General features: G+C 41.2%; 2 protein-coding genes across 2 annotated transcripts in view; both read left to right on the forward strand.

Moving 5' to 3' along the window:
• The window catches only part of LOC121549481 (cyclic nucleotide-gated cation channel beta-3-like), a 39,663-nt gene extending 35,116 nt beyond the window's left edge, over positions 1-4,547 (forward strand). The window contains exons 14-18 of the mRNA XM_041861278.2: positions 2,038-2,121; positions 2,873-2,991; positions 3,224-3,376; positions 3,682-3,826; positions 4,010-4,547. Coding sequence (XP_041717212.2) covers positions 2,038-2,121; positions 2,873-2,991; positions 3,224-3,376; positions 3,682-3,826; positions 4,010-4,036 — 528 coding nt within the window. The 3' untranslated portion in view covers positions 4,037-4,547. The remainder of the gene's footprint in view (positions 1-2,037; positions 2,122-2,872; positions 2,992-3,223; positions 3,377-3,681; positions 3,827-4,009) is intronic.
• Positions 4,548-5,132: 585 nt separating this feature from the next.
• The window catches only part of LOC121549931 (cyclic nucleotide-gated cation channel beta-3-like), a 37,437-nt gene continuing 22,325 nt past the window's right edge, over positions 5,133-20,244 (forward strand). Inside the window, exons 1-5 of the mRNA XM_041861922.2 lie at positions 5,133-5,578; positions 11,117-11,168; positions 12,831-12,966; positions 16,719-16,879; positions 17,172-17,483. Coding sequence (XP_041717856.2) covers positions 5,438-5,578; positions 11,117-11,168; positions 12,831-12,966; positions 16,719-16,879; positions 17,172-17,483 — 802 coding nt within the window. The 5' untranslated portion in view covers positions 5,133-5,437. The remainder of the gene's footprint in view (positions 5,579-11,116; positions 11,169-12,830; positions 12,967-16,718; positions 16,880-17,171; positions 17,484-20,244) is intronic.

Genomic DNA, 20,244 nt, shown 5'->3' on the forward strand with positions numbered 1-20,244 from the left:
GTGACACAGAGGCCTAATTCTCTTACCCATTTGTCAACATGGCAAAGACAAGAGAACACACCATTCAAGTAAGGCAGATTTGTGTCGACCTTCATAAGTCAGGCAATGGCTACAAGAAAATAGCCACTCGCCTTAACTTGCCCGTATCTACAGTCAGAGGAATCATTAAGAAGTTTAAAACAACTGGAACAGTGACAAACAAGGCTGGAAGAGGTCCCAAGTTTATCTTGCCACAACGCACAGTGAGGAGGATGGTAAGAGAAGTAAAAAAAAGTCCTAAACTCACTGTCACAGAATTGCATCAAAGAGTGGCATCTTGGGGTCACAAAGTCTCCAAAAAAACCATCAGACGCTCTCTACATGCCAACAAGCTGTTTGGGAGGCATGCAAGGAAAAAGCCTTTTCTCACTAACACTCACAAACGTAAACGTCTGGAGTTTGCTAAGCGGCACTGGGACTTCAACTGGGATCGTGTGCTTTGGTCAGATGAGACTAAGATTGAGCTTTTTGGCAACAAACACTCTAAGTGGGTCTGGCGTAAAACAAAAGATGAGTATGCCGAAAAGCACCTCATGCCCACCATGAAGTATGGTGGAGGATCTGTGATGCTGTGGGCCTGTTTCTCTTCCATAGGCCCTGGGAACCTTGTTAGGGTGCATGGCATTATGAACGCTTTGAACTACCAGGACATTTTAAATAAAAACCTGATGGCCTCTGCCAGAAAGCTGAAGATGGGTCGTCATTGGGTCTTTCAGCAGGATAATGATCCAAAACATGTGGCAAAATCTACACAAAAATGGTTCAGCAGTCACAAACTCAAGGTCCTCCCATGGCCATCTCAGTCCCCAGACCTCAACCCAATCGAAAACCTGTGGGGCGAGCTAAAGAGGAGAGTGCATAAGAGAGGACCCAGGACACTGGATGATCTAGAAAGATTGTGCAAAGAAGAATGGTCAAAGATCCCTCTCTCTGTGTTCTCCAATCTTGTGAAATGTTATAGGAGGAGATTAAGTGCTGTCTTGTTGGCAAAAGGGGGTTGTACAAAGTATTAACATCAGGGGTGCCAATAATTGTGGGACACATGATTTCAAGTTTATTTTTTTCTAAATGTGTGATTTTTTTTTTTACACCAAAGTAATGTACTTAAATAAAAGGTTGGATTTTTCTATTTTTTTGCATTTGGGTTCTATGTTGTTTAAAAAAAAAAGGAGCATTTTTGGAAGTCCTCGACCACATCTTAAACAGGGGTGCCAATAATTGTGGAGGGCACTGTATATACACATATCCTTTTTTAAAATATATTTCCCTTTATTACTTTCCAACCCCACCACCCCTTCCCTAATTGGAGTAAACTAGTGAACAACAACGCTTAGGCCTCTAATTCCAGCTTATACATAATATATACATTTTATGGACACAGTCAGCTAGCTTTTAGCAAGTTCAAAAGCAAAGCACATGTGCGTCAAGTACTGAAAATACGGGCCGGCAAAACAAACAAAATGCATCTGGTGGACATCAGGCATTAGGCTTACGCACTAATGCCAGATAGCCTAAAATAATGAAAGAAAAACCTAAATGTAGCCTATAGGCATAAATACATACTATATAGTCTCCTGAGTGGCGCAGTGGTCTAAGGCGCCGCATCGCAGTGCTAACTGTGCCACTAGAGATCCTGGTTCGAATCCAGGCTCTGTCGCAGCCGGCCGTGACCGGGAGACTCATGGGCGGCGCACAATTGGCCCAGCGTCGTCCAGGGTAGGGGAGGGAATGGCCGGCAGGGATGTAGCTCAGTTGATAGAGCATGGTGTTTGCAACGCCAGGGTTGTGGGTTCGATTCCCACGGGGGGCCAGTATTAAAAAAGAAAAAATATGTATTCACTAACTGTAAGTCGCTCTGGATAAGAGCGTCTGCTAAATGACTAAAAAAAAAGTTTGCATCATATCTTGAAATTGTCTTTAAGTCAACCTCACACAGAAATGTGTATGTGTAATACCTTGTGTTGCTTTAGTCTATGACGTTGAATTGTATTTCCTCAGGGTTGTGATAACCAGATGTTGGTAGACATGTTGCTGAGGCTTAAGTCTATTATATATCTACCTGGGGACTTTGTGGTGCAGAAGGTGAGTTTGTGTGTGTTTGTTGTTTTATTGCCTGTCTGCTGCTGCCAAAGCACTTTCTTAAACATGTCAGACATAATCCTGTCATCGCTGGAGGTGAAATTGCGTAGAGGGGAGACAGGCATTAGAACGGAGAGAGAGGGGGGGAGAGAGAAATAAAGAGGGGGTGATAGAGAGAGAGAGAAAGAGACTCAGTCATGGAATTAGCTGTTTCATGTAGTCTATAAGGGATCTGTTAAATGCAGTCAGATGTTAAATGCAGTCAGATAGTTAACACACTATTTCGTCCGCATAGGGTAATATTGGTAAAGAGATGCAGTATAATCCGCTTTTTTCATCAGCTTTATGTGTGTATATTTGGTTCCCCATAGGGAGATAATGGTAAAGAGATGTACAGTGCCTTCAGAAAGTATTCATACCCCTTGACTTATTCCACTATTATTGCACACCGAGTCCATGCAACTTTTTATGTGACAATTTTACTCCTGAACCTATTTAGGCTTGCCATAACAAAGGGGTTGAATGCTTATTGACTCAAAACCATTCAGCTTTTCATTTTCAATTTGTTTGTAAAATATTCTAACATTATGGGGTATTGTGTGTAGGCCAGTGACACAAAATCTTAATTTAATCCATTTTAAATTCAGGCTGTATCACAACAATATGTGGAAAAAGTCAAGGGGTGTGAATACTTTCTGAAGGCACTGTCCATCTATAGCATAACAGTTTTCTGTCTGACTATCTTGTCCTGTAGGGAGATATTGGTAAAGAGATGTACATAATCAAGTCTGGAGCAGTGCAGGTGGTTGGTGGACCAGATAACTCCATCGTGTTTGTTACACTGAAGGCTGGCTGTGTGTTTGGAGAAATCAGGTACAGAACAGCATCTGAAATGGTACCCTATTTCCTATAGAGCACTTTTTTGACCAGGGCCCATATAATAAGGCTCTGTTAAAAAGTAATCCTCTATGTACCCTAGTCAAAAGTAGGAAGGAAAGGAAATAGGCTGCCATTTCGGACACAGACATGGTGTAGCCTACACTGAGATGCCTACACTGAGATTATATTATACAATTGGATGACTAGGAGTGTTTTTGTTCAACAGTCTGTTGCAATCGTCTAAAGATGGCGGGAACAGGAGGACAGCTAACGTCAAAGCTCATGGCTTTGCTAACCTGTTCGTCCTGGAAAAGAAGGATCTCTTTGAAATTCTGGTCCACTACCCATTGGCTCAGAAAGTTCTGGCCAGGAAAGGAAAGTAAGAGAGGAGATTGGCTGTATTATTGGTACTGCATTGGATTAGTTCCTAGTTTTCATCTAAGATAATTAGTTAGTAGCAGTAGTAGTAGTCTCTTGTAGGGAAAACATTAAAAATGCAAAAGAATACTGCTTCCCTGCTATCCTTTATCAATACCAATAGGTATTTGGATAATCCATCTATACAGTAATAGCTCATCAAACTCTATTTATACTTTATGTAGCTATAGATGGACTATTCAAATAAAACGATACCATGTAATGTAATAGAGATAGATACACTTGACTCATTTTTTTTTCTCCAAGGAAACTGATGAAGGCGAAGGGTCCAGCTGCTGCTAAGGCTGTCGAAGACAAAAAGAATGGACTGGCGCTGTTCGGACCCAAACCCCCCACTCCTAAGATGCTGCGTGCCTTTGGGGGCTGGAAAGGCTTTATGGACAAACTCAAGGTAAGAAACATCCCTTACTCTCACTTTGACCTGTTGTTAACAACTGTAGCTATACAGGTATGTACAGTGTATTGATGTTCAGTTACAGTTGGTAATGGTACAAGACAGCTTTATAAATACTGTTAGTGGCTCAAGCTGGTTTGTAATCGACTGTATTGTGTTGTGGTTTTCTTTCTCTTGTAGCATGCCACCCAAAATCAACAAAATTGAGAATATCAAACTGCATCGTTTCTCATATTTATTACTTTTGGGGTGAATTTACAGTGCATTATTTGTCAATCCCCTCTTTACACTCACAGCTGAATGAACAGTATGTGTGAGTGTGTGTACAGAACACTATTTTGAGGGATTCTTGTAAGAGGAATACTACTACCCTCTCACATACTATCCTTTAGAAAAACTTTATTAAGATGTGCAATATTGAAAGAAAATATGAAAAGTGGAACACATTAATCTGTCTAGAAGTTTTTTGATGGTTTTTCTTTTCATATCAATTAAAAATTATAGGTCAGGTTTAGAAACATTTCTTTTTTTGCCAATCACTATTTTTGATTTGCCAATACACAGCTCATGTAGTTTGTGGTGACATTTATGGATGCAGTGCCAATCAAATGATTTGTTTTTCTGTGTAACAGTTTAGCTACAAAACAAGCTACTTAAGTGACTCCATCTATCTGCTTTGTAAGATACACATTTACCTAAATAAATAAATCCTAATTTACTAACGACTGCATCAGTTCCTGAGCTATTGTGTGTTGTGTTAAATAGGAGTTGAAAGTGAAAGAAAGCCAACCATGGAGATCTCAGTTGTAGGTTACATCCAGTAATCCCCTTATCCAGGGCGGGACATTGTGAAGTCTTAGCCAGGAAGGGGGCGGGACATTGTGAAGTCTTAGCCAGGAAAGGGGCGGGACATTGTGATGTTTAATTAAGTAAGTGGTCTCCTTTCTGTATCTGTCCCCAGCCTTAACACTCAGTAGCCAGCGAAGCTAAGAATAACCCAGATACTATAGTCACTTTAACATAGCTGAGTTTAGCCCCTACCTAAGAGTCACAGTGCAATTCTTCTGTTGCCACTTTACTATTGTGTATTAAGAAATGTACACAAATGTACCCAAATCTGGTGTTGAACCTATTTGAAGTTTGTTGATCAACTCCTGGACTTTTCTGATTTATCAATTAATTGATTTGAATTAATGATCAATTATCCAAACTAACTGCCAAGCTTGCTGCAGCCATGGACAAGAAACAAAATGGCCTCCTACAGTACAGTTGCTGCTCATTCAACACAGTATATTTACCAAACAGTCCAACGTCACAGGAAGAGTGTTGGGGATGTGAAGCAGCCATAGGTGGCAGTGGTAGCTGCTCTTTGTTGACCCATCCCATAGGAAGAGCGGAGAAGAGCGAAGAGGAGAGGGGGAGTTCCTATGAGGGAATTCATGGAACTGGAGATTAATTACATGAGGCAAGCTGTCGTTCCGACTGTCAGGCGTTCAGGGTTAGACAGTTGGTAAGACAGAGGAGAGAGTCTAAGGATCAGATCTGTAACCCTGGATAGGCTCGCCAGGTTCCCTTTCGCCCACACTGCCCACTAGCCCAACAACCACCATGTTTGGCAAGCTCAAAGCACTGTTCTCGGTGCCCGAGCCACCTCCGAAGCCGGATGCCGCTGCTGCTCCTGCCACGGCTCCTGCCCCTGCCCCTGCACCAGCTCCTGCTCCTGCTCCTGCCCCAGCACCTCCAGCCAAGGTAAGGCATCGCCTATCTTTCCAAAACACTACAGCAGGATATATCATTGAAAGTGTTTGCCGGCAGGACAAATACTTAGGCATAGGGGTAGAAATTAATTAATTTTCGAGCGGTTGAATAAACACTGCCTATATTATTACCACTGATTATATAGATATTGTGGGACTTTAGTATAATGACTGGCTGTTACTGATGTATGTAAATGTGTATTTTTTTTATTTTATATTTATTGTTTAGGATTGTTTCTGAATGTCTTAAACTGTACACAGGATTAAATGGCCCTAAAAATGTAATATAATATGGTTGACATATATACAGTCAACATACAGTATGACTAATTAACCTTATCCCATGACAAATTGCTCAAAACGATATTGTCTTTATATTGAGTAATGCTTGCTGTTTACCAAAAAAGTGGCGGGGTACCACTCTGTTGTTGTTTGAATCCCAGATTGCCCCTTTAAAGTGGACAAAATGTCATGTTCTAAACGGATGTTAGATTCAACAGTATCTCTCAGTGATTGTGACACTGGATGGGGACACTGGGCAGTGACTCATGAGATGGTGAGATTGACTAGACAGCAAACCATGACAGCTGAGTCAGTCAGATCAGGGAAAGCTTCAGGTTGAAACAGCTTGGCTTCAATGCTTCAGAGCCCAGCCTATCTCAAATACCTCCTATCAACAGTATAGCCTGGCACTAGAGTAGAGAAGCACTTATAGCCTCGGTTTCAGGCTGAGTAATTGGCCTTTGGAGAGGAGAAGAAGTTGTCAACCAACATGAGATAAGGTGTAACCAAACATCATAATGGAGTTTGAAAGGAATATGTGTGACTCTCGCTCACAATTAAATTATTTATTATTTATCTAGTTAAAGTTAAAATTGTAACGTTTCGGCCGTCAGTGGCCTGGGTAATTGGCCTTCTCAGTCTGGAAAGAAAGTGTTTGTTATTGATGAGGAGGAGGGAGTTCATGTATGAAAGACAGAGAGGATTTTCACTGATTAATGATTGGATCATCCTTTTCTTAGGATATGATTAAGATGTTTGTTAATAAGACAAAGCCATGAATCTATCAGAGACACCAAAGTGAGGAAGTGCTCACTTTGGAGTCAGACAGATGTAATATCTACAAGCCATGAGTTTTCATACACCTTATTTCCAACATGGATTCCACCCCCTCCCTCCAAGTACATTCTGGGCACTGAATGAAGAACCCAAGCCCTCCGAAAAATAATAGTTTGATTATGTGAGCTGTGATACACTTGACTGTTTCCACAGCATCATACTTGTGGTTCTCTGTAGCTCAGCTGGTAGAGCACGGCACTTGTAACGCCAGGGTAGTGGGTTCGATCCCCGGGACCACCCATACACAAAGAAAATGTATGCACGCATGACTGTAAGTCGCTTTGGATAAAAGCGTCTGCTAAATGGCATATTATTATTATTATGGCTACTGGTGTACCAGACACCCCCGCAGCCCTCGCAAGGCGGGGGGGCCCAAGAGCTCTGGGGGCCCATGCGCCTGTCATCGATGTCTATATAAAAAAAATAAGTAATAAATAATTTTGACATTAACCCTCCAAAAAGTAGTTAATAAACCATTTTAATTTCCATATGTACTAGAAAGGTAAGTGTTTGCTTCTTGGGCTTCAAGAATGTGACTGGTCAAAAAGCCTCAGGCCTTTAAAGATAAATGATTGGACTGATTGAAAGTAAGGGGATATCGTGAACAAATACCTAGGTCAAGGCTACAGCGCCAGTGCAATGAGCGGAGCTTACTCAGGTGTTCAAAAGCACATATCAGACCAAAAGCCTAATGCTTCTTAGGTAGTTTTTTATGAGTTTTAGTTTAGAAAATGATCTCTCCGCAGAAGCAACAGTTACAGGGATGCTTAAAATCAGTTTGATTGCCGTAGCAACATCAGGGAAACTGGGCAGAAGGGAGTGCTGATTCAAATTCAGCAGTTCTGTAACATCTTTAATTGAGCCTCTCATTCTCCTTAATTGCAGGCCTCAACACGTTATGGAAAGAGATTAGCTGTATAGGAAGCTCTGGGACATTATAATGCACAATGTCTCAGGAGGACTTCAGAAGACCAGTATCTCAAGTTGGATTTAATTTACCTTTGCAGCCATTTTGTGTAGGCTATTAGCCAGACAAAACCTGCTGAGTTCAACAATAAATAGTATCTAATAAAGCCGACTACTTTTTTCCTCATTGTTAGGCTATTTGATGTGTAATTTTTATAAAAGGTTTTTTAAATAGCAGCTAAATATTCACCCCCCTTGGCGTTTTTCCAATTTTGTTGCATTACAACCTGTAATTTACATCGATTTGTATTTGGATTTCATGTAATGGGCATACACAAAATAGTCCAAATTGGTGAAGTGAAATGAAAAAAATAACTTGTTTCAAAAAATTCTAAAAAATAAATAACGGAAAAGTGGTGCATGTATTCATGTCCTTTGCTATGAAGCCCCTAAATAAGATCTGGTGCAACCAATTACCTTCAGAAGTCACATAATTAGTTAAATATATATACAGGGTACCCCCCTGTATATATAGCCTCCCTACTGCTATTTTATTTTACTTCTGCTCTTTTTTTCATCAACACTTTTTTGTTTTATTCTACTTTTTTATTAAAAATAAATGCACTGTTGGTTAAGGGCTGTGAGTAAGCATTTCACTGTAATGTCTGCACCTGTTGTATTCGGCGCATGTGGCCAATAACATTTGATTTGATTTGACCTGTGTGCAATCTAAGTGTCACATGATCTGTCACATGATCTCAGTATATATACACCTGTTCTGAAAGGCCCCAGAGTCTGCAACACCACTAAGCAAGGGGCACCACCAAGCAAGCGGCACCATGAAGACCAAGGAGCTCTCCAAACAGGTCAGGGACAAAGTTGTGGAGAAGTACAGATCAGGGTTGGGTTATAAAAAAATATCAGAAACTTTGAACATCCCACAGAGCACCATTAAATCCATTATTAAAAAAATTGAAAGAATATGGCACCACAACAAACCTACCAAGAGAGGGCCGCCCACCAAAACTCACGGACCAGGCAAGGAGGGCATTAATCAGAGAGGCAACAAAGAGTCCAAAGATAACAGAGCTGGGCTTTACGGAAGAGTGGCCATAAAAAAGCCATTGCTTAAAAAAATAAATAAGCAAAAACGTTTGGTGTTCGCCAAAAGGCATGTGGGAGACTCCCCAAACATATGGAAGAAGATAATCTGGTTAGATGAGACTAAAATTGAGCTTTTTGGCCATCAAGGAAAACGATATGTCTGGCGCAAACCCAACACCTCTCATCACCCCGAGAACACCATCCCCACAGTGAAGCATGGTGGTGGCAGCATCATGCTGTGGGGATGTTTTCATCGGCAGGGACTAGGAAACTGGTCAGAATTGAAGGATGGTGCTAAATACAGGGAAATTCTTGAGGGAAACCTGTTTCAGTCTTCCAGAGATTTGAGACTGGGTCGGAGGTTCCCCTTCCAGCAGGACAATGACCCTAAGCATACTGCTAAAGCAACAATTGAGTGGTTTAAAGGGAAACATTTAAATGTCTTGGAATGGCCTAGTCAAAGCCCAGACCTCAATCCAATTGAGAATCTGTTGTATGACTTAAAGATTGCTGTACACCAGCGGAACCCATCCAACTTGAAGGATCTGGAGCAGTTTTGTCTTGAAGAATGGGCAAAAATCCCAGTGGCTAGATGTGCCAAGCTTATGGAGACATACAGTGAGGGAAAAAAGTATTTGATCCCCTGCTGATTTTGTACGTTTGCCCACTGACAAAGAAATGATCAGTCTATAATTTTAATGGTAGGTTTATCTGAACAGTGCGAGACAGAATAACAACAAAAAAATCCAGAAAAACGCATGTAAAAAATGTTATAAATTGATTTGCATTTTAATGAGGGAAATAAGTATTTGACCCGCTCTCAATCAGAAAGATTTCTGGCTCCCAGGTGTCTTTTATACAGGTAACGATCTGAGATTAGGAGCACACTCTTAAAGGGAGTGCTCCTAATCTCATCTTGTTACCTGTATAAAAGACACCTGTCCACAGAAGCAATCAATCAATCAGATTGCCAACTCGCCACCATGGCCAAGACCAAAGAGCTCTCCAAGGATGTCAGGGACAAGATTGTAGACCTACACAAGGCTGGAATGAGCTACAAGACCATCGCCAAGCAGCTTGGTAAGAAGGTGACAACAGTTGGTGCGATTATTCGCAAATGGAAGAAACACAAAAGAACTGTCAATCTCCCTCGGCCTGGGGCTCCATGCAAGATGGACTGAAATGGACTGAAGGACTGAAATCCTGCAGCGCCCGCAAGGTCCCCCTGCTCAAGAAAGCACATACAGTGGGGGAAAAAAGTATTTAGTCAGCCACCAATTGTGCAAGTTCTCCCACTTAAAAAGATGAGAGAGGCCTGTAATTTTCATCATAGGTACATGAATGAATTTATTTGCAAATTATATGTTGGAAAATAAGTATTTGGTCACCTACAAACAAGCAAGATTTCTGGCTCTCACAGACCTGTAATTTCTCTCAACCCCATAGAAAATCTTTGGAGGGAGTTGAAAGTCCGTGTTGCCCAGCGACAGACCCAAAACATCACTGCTCTAGAGGAGATCTGCATGGAGGAATGGGCCAAAATACCAGCAACAGTGTGTGAAAACCTTGTGAAGACTTACAGAAAACGTTTGACCTGTGTCATTGCCAACAAAGGGTATATAACAAAGTATTGAGAAACTTTTGTTGTTGACCAAATACTTATTTTCCACCATAATTTGCAAATAAATTCATTAAAAATCCTACAATGTGATTTTCTGGATTTTTTTTTCTCATTTTGTCTGTCATAGTTGACGTGTACCTATGATGAAAATTACAGGCCTCTCTCATATTTTTAAGTGGGAGAACTTGCACAATTGGTGGCTGACTAAATACTTTTTTCCCCCCACTGTAAATTGTACAATCTGCAATGTTTGAATTTCCAACTATAAATTACTGAACAAGTAAATATATTATTGCCAAATGTTAGGCTTAACATGAGAAAATGATGACCAAATAGGCCTACCAATAACATTGTATCCATTAGCTAAAACAAAACTATAGTCTACGTGCTCTGACACCACAGAAAGCCTGTTATCGATTCGATAGGCAGCCGCACAGACATGTCAAAATTTCAACACCATGGACAGCGATCGGTAGTCTAAACTTTGTGATTGGCTGTTTGGCTGAGGCATTCAATTTTTTTTTATTTTAGGGAGGGGGTGGGGGACTCTGACCTTGCAGGGGTCCAGAGAAACTGCGTCACGCCAGTGCTTATGGGCACCTGTCTTCATGTCTCATTGGACCATATCTAAGAGTAGGAGTGCTGACCTAGGATCAGTTTTGCCTTTCAGGTGATAATGAATAAGAGGGGGAATCTGATCCTAGATCAGCAGTCCTACTCTAAGTCTGTTGGTGAATATGGGCCATTGTTTTCAGTGAGGTAACAGTGTTGTGTTCACAGGAAGATGAGAAGAAAGAGGAAGAACCTAAGAAGGAGGAGGCTAAACCAGCAGGTAAGTTTGTTTGTTTGTTTTCATCTAGAATTTTCTCTTCCTTCTATATGATATTAAACCTGCTCAGTTTTTGCCATATAATACTCAAACACAAGGGGACAGAATTAAGACTTTTCATTGTTGGTGTTTTGGCTGTGGCGTACCCTTTGACACACACCCATAAATGTTGCAGCCACAACATCAACAAAGTCTCATTCTATCCTCTTGTCTATGGATTTCTGTCGTAGACAATCTAACTCCAGGAGATATACACTACCAGTCAAAAGTTTGGACACACCTACTCATTCAAGGGTTTTTCTTTATTTTTACTATTTTTTACATTGTTGAATAATAGTGAAGACATCAACACTATGAAATAACACATATGGAATCATGTAGTAACCAAAAAAAAGTTTAACAAATCAAAATATATTTTATATTTGAGACTCTTCAAATAGCCACCCTTTGCCTTGATGACAGCTTTGCACACTCTTGGCATTCTCTCAACCAGCTTCATGAGGTACTCACCTGGAATGCATTTCAATTAACAGGTGTGCCTTCTTAAAAGTTAATTTGTGGAATTTATTTCCTTCTTAATGCGTTTGAGCCAATCAGTTGTGTTGTGACAAGGTAGGGGTGGTATACAGAAGAAAGCCCTATTTGGTAAATGACCAAGTCCATATTATGGCAAGAACAGCTCAAATAAGCAAAGAGAAACAACAGTCCATCATTACTTTAAGACATGAAGGTCAGTCAATACGGAACATTTCAAGAACTTTGAAAGTTTCTTCAAGTGCAGTCGCAAAAACCATCAAGCACTATGATGAAACTGGCTCTCATGAGGACCGCCACAGGAATGGAAGACCCGGAGTTACCTCTGTTGCAGAGGATAAGTTCATTAGAGTTACCAGCCTCAGAAATTGCAGCCCAAATAAATGCTTCACAGAGTTCAAGTAACAGACACATCTCAACATCAACTGTTCAGAGGGGACTGCGTGAATCAGGCCTTCATGGTCGAATTGCTGCAAAGAAACCACTACTAAAGGACACCAATAAGAAGAAGAGACCTGCTTGGGCCAAGAAACACGAGCGGTGGAAATTTGTCCTTTGGTCTGGAGTCCAAATTGGAGATTTTTGGTTCAAACCGCCGTGTCTTTGTGAGACGTGGTGTGGGTGAACAGATGATCTCCGCATGTGTAGTTCCCACCGTAAAGCATGGAGGAGGAGGTATTCTGGTGTGGGGGTGCTTTGCTGGTGACACTGTCTGTGATTTATTTAGAATTCAAGGAACACTTAACAAGCATGGCTACCACAGCATTCTGCAGCGATACGCCATCCCATCTGGTTTGGGCTTAGTGGGACTATAATTTGTTTTTCAACTGGACAATGACCCAACAATTGAGACATGGATTGTGTATGTGTGCCATTCAGAGGGTGAATGGGAAAGGCAAAATATGTAAGTGCCTTTGAACAGGGTTAGTAGGTGCCAGCCGCACCAGTTTGAGTGTGTCAAGAACTGCAACGCTGCTGGGTTTTTCATGCGCAACAGTTTCACGTGTGTATCAACAATGGTCCACCACCCATAGGACATTGGTATACTCATTGTATGTTCTTAAGTTTTAGTCTCTACTCAGGTTCTACACGGTCCACTTGCTCATATTATATTTTGTACACTACCCATAGATCCTGCCCCAGCTTCTGCTCCTGCCCCAGCTCCTGCTCCAGCCCCGGCCGCTGCCCCAGCACCTGCACCTACACCTGCACCTGCACCTGCACCTGCACCTGCAGAAGGGGACAAACCCACTGAGGGGGCTGAAGGGTAAGAACATCAATCACACCTGGCTGTGAACTGTGTCCATGGGCTATTAGTTTAGCCAGTTAAAGAGATAGGGGAGAACATGGGGGGTGAGAGAGAGTTCATAGTGGGGCTGTTCATCTACTGAGATGAGATGTGTTAATAATAGTTTGGTAGCCAGAGAGCAAGTAGTTTCTGTTCAATCTCTTCAGTGTTTCGTTAAAGAGATCTAAGTGTCTTCCATGTAGCTAAAACAAATCAAATCAAGTCAAATTTTATTTGACACGTGCCGAATACAACAGGTGTAAAAAGCTTATACATGTGTTGTCCTTACACAGCACAGTAACATGTAGACTAGTCTCTTCCCACAACTGCAGTGGCTGTGGCTTGTGGGAAGACAATAGTCTACATGTTACTGTACTAAGGACAACATAAGCAAGACTCCAAACAGACTAATAGTGCAATGTAGGCCTATATTATGGCTGCAGGCAGCTGCTTAGCGATGGATGTTTTCCCTCCACACTACAGAATGACTTGCAGCTTGTGACTCCCAAAGTAGCTGAATAAGATTATGGGATTACGGGTATTTGTGACTTAAGAAGGTCAGAGGATGGGTGGCGGTAGTTCACGTGTACGTTTTATTTGCAAAGGGTTTCTTTGCTTTCTCTCTGTACTGTAGCTAATTTCTTACTTCAAGGAAGTAGGCTATGTTTTACAGGGAAATAGTCACTGGTCTTGATTGAGATAACTTGTATTCTGTATTTGGCTTCTGTATAGGCTGACTTTACATACAGTGGGTGTGACTTGTGCTGAAATCCTATTTCCTTGTTGAGGTACAACCAGATAAAAACAGAACGGAAATCCCACCTGCTTCTATTTCTGGCTGTACAGAGCAGTAAGCTCCATACCTCTTAATGTGTGTGTTTTCTTAAATGCTTCATCTGGTATAGTATTCTTATAAGAGCCATCGTAGCCCTTTCCTGCAGTGGAATGACCAAAGCGGCCTCTAGTGGCCTCATGGGTGGAATGATAATAATATCTTTAATAATTTCATAATTAATAAACATTATTTCAAAAAATCTGCTGAAAATCAGCTGTTTCTATGTCAGACGGTTTTGTTTTATTTCAGTCTTCTGTGATGTATATAAAGTGTAATATTGGGATGCAAACTCAAAATGTAATACATTTCAACTCTATATCTGACATGGTACATGTGTCTTCTTTTTTTAAAGACCATAACCATGTATGTGATGTGTATACTTTTGTTTAAAAGTAGATTGTTTAACAATACCAATAAATACTCTGTGTGACCCTGATTTAGCCCACTGCAGTAAATTAAAAAGGGACAGATAAAAAGTGAATACCAGTCCAGTGTAAATACAGCATCCTCTCAGAGTATATTAAGGACATACAGTACAGAAGGAAAATATACTTAGTTTCCTGGCACACCTGGCAATGACTGTGTAACCAACTAATCACTAGCACCAGGATTACCTCCAGTGCGCAGAGAGAGAGAGATTATTTTGTTCCTAGTACTAAGTGGGCAGGTGGGAGGTATGCTGCTGTGCTGAGTATGATTCAATAGGTCCCCATGGACAACACAGACATGGTGGTCCCACTGGGTTTACACAGGCAGCTCAATTCTGTTCTTTTGCCCAATTATTGGCAAAAGATCTGATTTGTTATAAGACCAATTAGTTGCAAAAGATCAGAATTGGGCTGACTTTGTAAACACAACCATAATGATTACGAGGAGTTATTTGAATGTAGCCAATGCAGCTCTGTGCACCCAGGATCAAATCTAGGCCCTGTCTAAGACCATATTGTCGGTCCGGGTTCCCCAACTGAATTTGGCCCAGGGGTGGTTTTATTTGGCCCCCCAAGTTTTTCTGCGAGGAAAAAAATTATATACACTACCAGTCAAAAGTTTGGATACACCTACTCATTCAAGGGGTTTTCTTAATTTTTACATTGTAGAATAATAGTGAAGACATCAAAACTATGAAATAATACATGGAATCATGTAGTAACCAAAAAAGTGTTAAAGAAATCAAAATCAAAATATATTTTATATTTGAGATTCTTCAAATAGCCACCCTTTGCCTTGATGACAGCTTTGCACACTCTTGGCATTCTCTCAACCAGCTTCACCTGGAATGCTTTTCCAACAGTCTTGAAGGAGTTCCCACATATGCTTTTCCTTCACTCTGCGGTCCGACTCATCCCAAACCATCTCAATTTGGTTGAGGTCGGGGGATTGTGGAGGCCAGGTCATCTGATGCAGCACACCATCACTCTCCTTCTTGGTAAAATAGCCCTTACACCGCCTGGAGGTGTGTTGGGTCATTGTCCTGTTGAAAAACAAATGATAGTCTCACTAAGCCCAAACCAGATGGGATGGCGTATCGCTGCAGAATGCTGTGGTAGCCATGCTGGTTAAGTGTGCCTTGAATTCCAAATAAATCACAGACAGTGTCCCCAGCAAAGCACCCCCACACCATAACACCTCCTCCTCCATGCTTTATGGTGGGAACTACACATGCGGAGATCATCCGTTCACCCACACCGCGTCTCACAAAGACACGGCGGTTGGAACCAGAAATCTCAAATTTGGACTCCAGACCAAAGGACACATTTCCACCGGTCTAATGTCCATTGCTCGTGTTTCTTGGCCCAAGCAGGTCTCTTCTTATTATTGGTGTCCTTTAGTAGTGGTTTCGCTGCAGCAATTCGACCATGAAGGCCTGATTCACGCAGTCCCCTCTGAACAGTTGATGTTGAGATGTGTCTGTTACTTGAACTCTGTGAAGCATTTATTTGGGCTGCAATTTCTGAGGTTGGTAACGCTAATGAACTTATCCTCTGCAGCAGAGGTAACTTTGGGTCTTCCATTCCTGTGGCGGTCCTCATGAGAGCCAGTTTCATCATAGCGCTTGATGGTTTTTGCGACTGCACTTGAAGAAACTTTCAAAGTTCTTGAAATGTTCCGTATTGACTGACCTTCATGTCTTAAAGTAATGATGGACTGTCGTTTCTCTTTGCTTATTTGAGCTGTTCTTGCCATAATATGGACTTGGTCATTTACCAAATAGGGCTATCTTCTGTATACCCCCCCTACCTTGTCACGACACAACTGATTGGCTTACACACATTAAGAAGGAAAGAAATACCACAAATTAACTTTTAAGAAGGCACACCTGTTAATTGAAATGCATTCCAGATGACTACCTCATGAAGCAGGTTGAGAGAATGTCAAGAGTGTGCAAAGCTGTCATCAAAGCAAAGGGTGGCTATTTGAAGAATCTCAAATATAAAATATATTTTGATTTGTTTAACACTTTTTTGGTTACTACATGATTCCATATGTGTTATTTTATAGTTATGATGTCTTCACTATTATTCTACAATGTAGAAAATAGTACAAATAAAGAAAAACCCTTGAATGAGTAGGTGTTCTGAAACTTTTGACCGGTAGTGTATATTTTTTATCTAAACAGGGGGGCTCAAAACAGGTGTGGCTCTACACCTACCCTGAATGACGGGTCGCCACTGTGTATTAGCAGACCGATGTAGCCGGTAGCACTCAAAAAAAATTGTTAAGCAATAATAAAAATCGCACCACCCGGTCCGGACTTCCCTTACATGCAATATCTATTTAAGGAACATGCCATAACATTCATCCCACTTTTATTTGGAAACAAATCATGTTCTTCTTCTGATTATTTGAATTAATCAGAACTCTGTTGCACAATTTGTCCTCTTGTCTCTTGACGCAGTGAAGAGCAGCCCCCTCCTCCACCTCCCCCGGTGGTGTACAACAGGTATGCAGACGACACAATCCGGGACATTGTCAAACGGTTAAGAGACCGGACAAATATCTACAAAGAGAGAGTCATTGACCCCTACACTACCACACCTGAAATCAGCCCCCCTATCAGTAAGTGGACCTACTGTACACAGATGTTGTTGTGTCAATGAGAAAGACATGTCAATCAATCAATCAATCACTTTAGTTTTTTATTAGTTTCCGGTTGTCTAATAATGTACAGTATATGTATCATAGTGTATGTATAATATATTATACTTCAATACATATGGTCCATGTTAGAATTTAGAAGGCCTGATGTTCTCAATGATAAAGCCCAAATGTTAGACTATATAATTATAAACTAATCTGCTATTCCATACCACTCATATCATTCATAATGATTTCTGCTTGTTCTCTATAGCCCCGGTGTTGAGGAAACCAGACTACCTGAGAAAGAAGGAGGCAGAGAGGATAAAAGCAGAGGAGGACGCGATAAAAAAAGCAGAAGCGGATGCGATCAAGGCAGTTGAGATGGCAAAGAAAAAGGAGGAGAAAGCGAAGGTGGACGCGGAGAAGAAGGAGGCAGAGCGGCTAAAGAAACAGGAGGAGGAGCAGGCAGCTAGAGATGCAGCCATTTGTCCCATGTTCAGCTTTTCCTTCATTGACACTTTGCTCCAACCAGTAGAAAACGCCATGGACTCAGTGCTTGGTAACACCATAGATCCATTCACAGGTAGGCTCAGTTACATACTACACTACAGCTACACATTAGGTAGGCAGCTAGCGGTGAGGAGAGCTGGGCCAGTAACCGAAAGGTTGCTAGTTCGAAACTTCGAGCCGACTAGGTGAAAAATCTGTCGATGTGCCTTTGAGCAAGGCACTTAACCCTAGATCTGGATAAGTGCATCTGCTAAATGACAAAAAATGTACACTACAGCTTCATAACACAGTTACAGTGCATTCGGAAAGTATTCAGACCTCTTGACTTTTTCCACATTTTGTTACGTTACAGCCTTATTCTAAAATTGATTTTAAAAAATAATCTACACACAATCAATCTACACACAATATCCCATAATGATGAAGCAAAAACAGGTTTTTAGATTTTTTTGCAAAGAAAAAAAAAACATCACATTTACATAAGTATTCAGACCCTTTACTCCAGTGGTGTCAAACTCATTTTAGCTCAGGGGCCACATGGAGGAAAATCTATTCCCAAGTGGGCCGGACCGGAAAAATCATGGTATATATATAACTTAAAAACAACAACTTCAGATTGTTTTCTTTGTTTTAATACGATCAACATACAACATAAAGCTGGAGCCTGAGGACAGTGTGTCCAAAATAGTACAAGCACAACATCACTATTAATCATAAAACACGTCAAGTTTATTTGAAAATTCTAAAGAAAAAGAACACACAAACACACAATGCCTCAGTGATTAACAGAACTGTTTCACAGATCACAGAACTATATCAGGGTGTCATTTCTCAGGCAGAAATGTAGATAAAAATAATGAAATCCTGTTCCCCAAACAAGTGCAAGAACCACAGAGTCAAGAATAGGTTAAATATACAAATAAAATAAAATCAATTAAAAACAATAGTACATCAACATAAAAACATATAAACATAAAGCTGGAGCCTGAGGACAGTGTCCAAAAGCACAACATCACTATTAATCATAAAACACCTCAAGTTATTTGAAAGTTCTGAGGACAAAGAACACACAATGCCTCAGTGATTAACAGAACTGTTTCACAGATCACAGAACTATATCAGGGTGTCATTTCTCAGGCAGAAATGTAGATAAAAATAATGAAATCCTGTTCCCCAAACAAGTGCAAGAACCACAGAGTCAAGAATAGGTTAAATATACAAATAAAATAAAATCAATTAAAAACAATAGCACATCAACATAAAACTATATAAACATAAATCTGAAAGCGTTGCTCAAACTCCCGTAACAGTCCCGTTATTTTATCTTTGAACCGCTTCATGTCTGCCACATGTTGGGTCGCGCACACATTTTTTCAGACAGGGGAAGTGAGCTGCATCACCACCGGCAAGTTGCGTCTCCCACAATGACAGCTTCAACTTGAAAGAACGTATGCTGTCATAATACTGCGTGACAACTTTGTTGCGCCCTTGCAGCTGTTTGTTCAAGTTATTCAGGTGCTCTGTAACATCCACCATAAATGCAAGGTCCTGCATCCATTCTGCGGAATGAAATTCTAACACTGGTTTGCCCTTTTCTTCCATGAACTGTTCAATTTCTTCTCGTAAATCAAAGAAACGCCTCAGCACAGCACCTCGGCTTAACCATCTTACCTTAGTGTGGTATGGCAGGCCATAGATGTGGTCTTTCTCTCTGAGAAGGCTGTCAAACTGACGGTGATTCAGGCTTCTGGATCGGATGAAATTAACAGTTTGGATGACCACCTTCATGACGTTATCCATCTTTAATGACTTGCAACACAAAGCCTCCTGGTGCAAAATACAGTGAAAAGTCAAAAAATCACGTCCTCCATTTGCAGATTGCACTTTCTCTCTGAACTTTGTCACAACGCTTGTTTTTTTCCCCGATCATTGAGGGCGCACCATCTGTAGCCAGGCTGACAGCGCGGGACCAGTCCACTCCGACCCTGTCCAGCGCGCCGACGAGTGCGGTAAAAATATCAGCTGCTGTCGTTGTATCTGTCACCGGCACCAACTCCACGAACTCCTCGGTGACGGTCAATGTGTCATCAACTCCGCGGATGAAAATGGCCAGTTGTGCAACATCTGTAATGTCCGTGCTTTCATCAATTGCAACCGAAAACGCAATAAATGACTTTACTTTTTGCTTCAACTGGCTGTCCAAATCCACTGAAAGATCGGAAATCCTGTCTGCAACTATGTTTCTTGTCAGGCTGATATTTGCAAAAGCCTGCCGCTTTTCAGGGCACACAATCTCCGCTGCCTTCATCATGCATGTTTTTACAAATTCACCCTCACTAAATGGTTTTGAAGCCACTGCGATTTCATTAGCAATGAGGTAGCTAGCTTTCACTGCAGCGTCACTGATGTCTCGGCTGTGAGTAAACACAGACTGCTGTTTCTTCAGACCCGCCAACAGTTCATTCACCTTCTCTCATCTCCGCTGTCCTTGAAAGTTGTCATATTTGTCGGCATGAAGACTCACATAGTGGCGACGAAGGTTATATTCTTTCAGCACTGCAACATGCTCTGAACACACCAAACATACAGCTTTCCCATTCAATTCCGTGAATAAATAGGATGACCATTTTTCTTGGAACACTCTGCGTCCACTTTTCTCTTTTTTGACAGAGACATATTGGGGCAATGAGTGTGCCAAAGCACATAATGTTAAAAGTAGAAGCCGTAATAAATATCGCGGGCAAAACAAAGTAGCTCATTGGCTGCACGTGCTTGACCTACTTGCTCTGCCCCGGTATAAACAGTTTGTTTGCTTAACACAATTGCTATTGCGC

Source organism: Coregonus clupeaformis, chromosome 34 (assembly GCF_020615455.1).
Source record: "Coregonus clupeaformis isolate EN_2021a chromosome 34, ASM2061545v1, whole genome shotgun sequence".
Classification (NCBI taxonomy): Eukaryota; Metazoa; Chordata; class Actinopteri; order Salmoniformes; family Salmonidae; genus Coregonus; species Coregonus clupeaformis.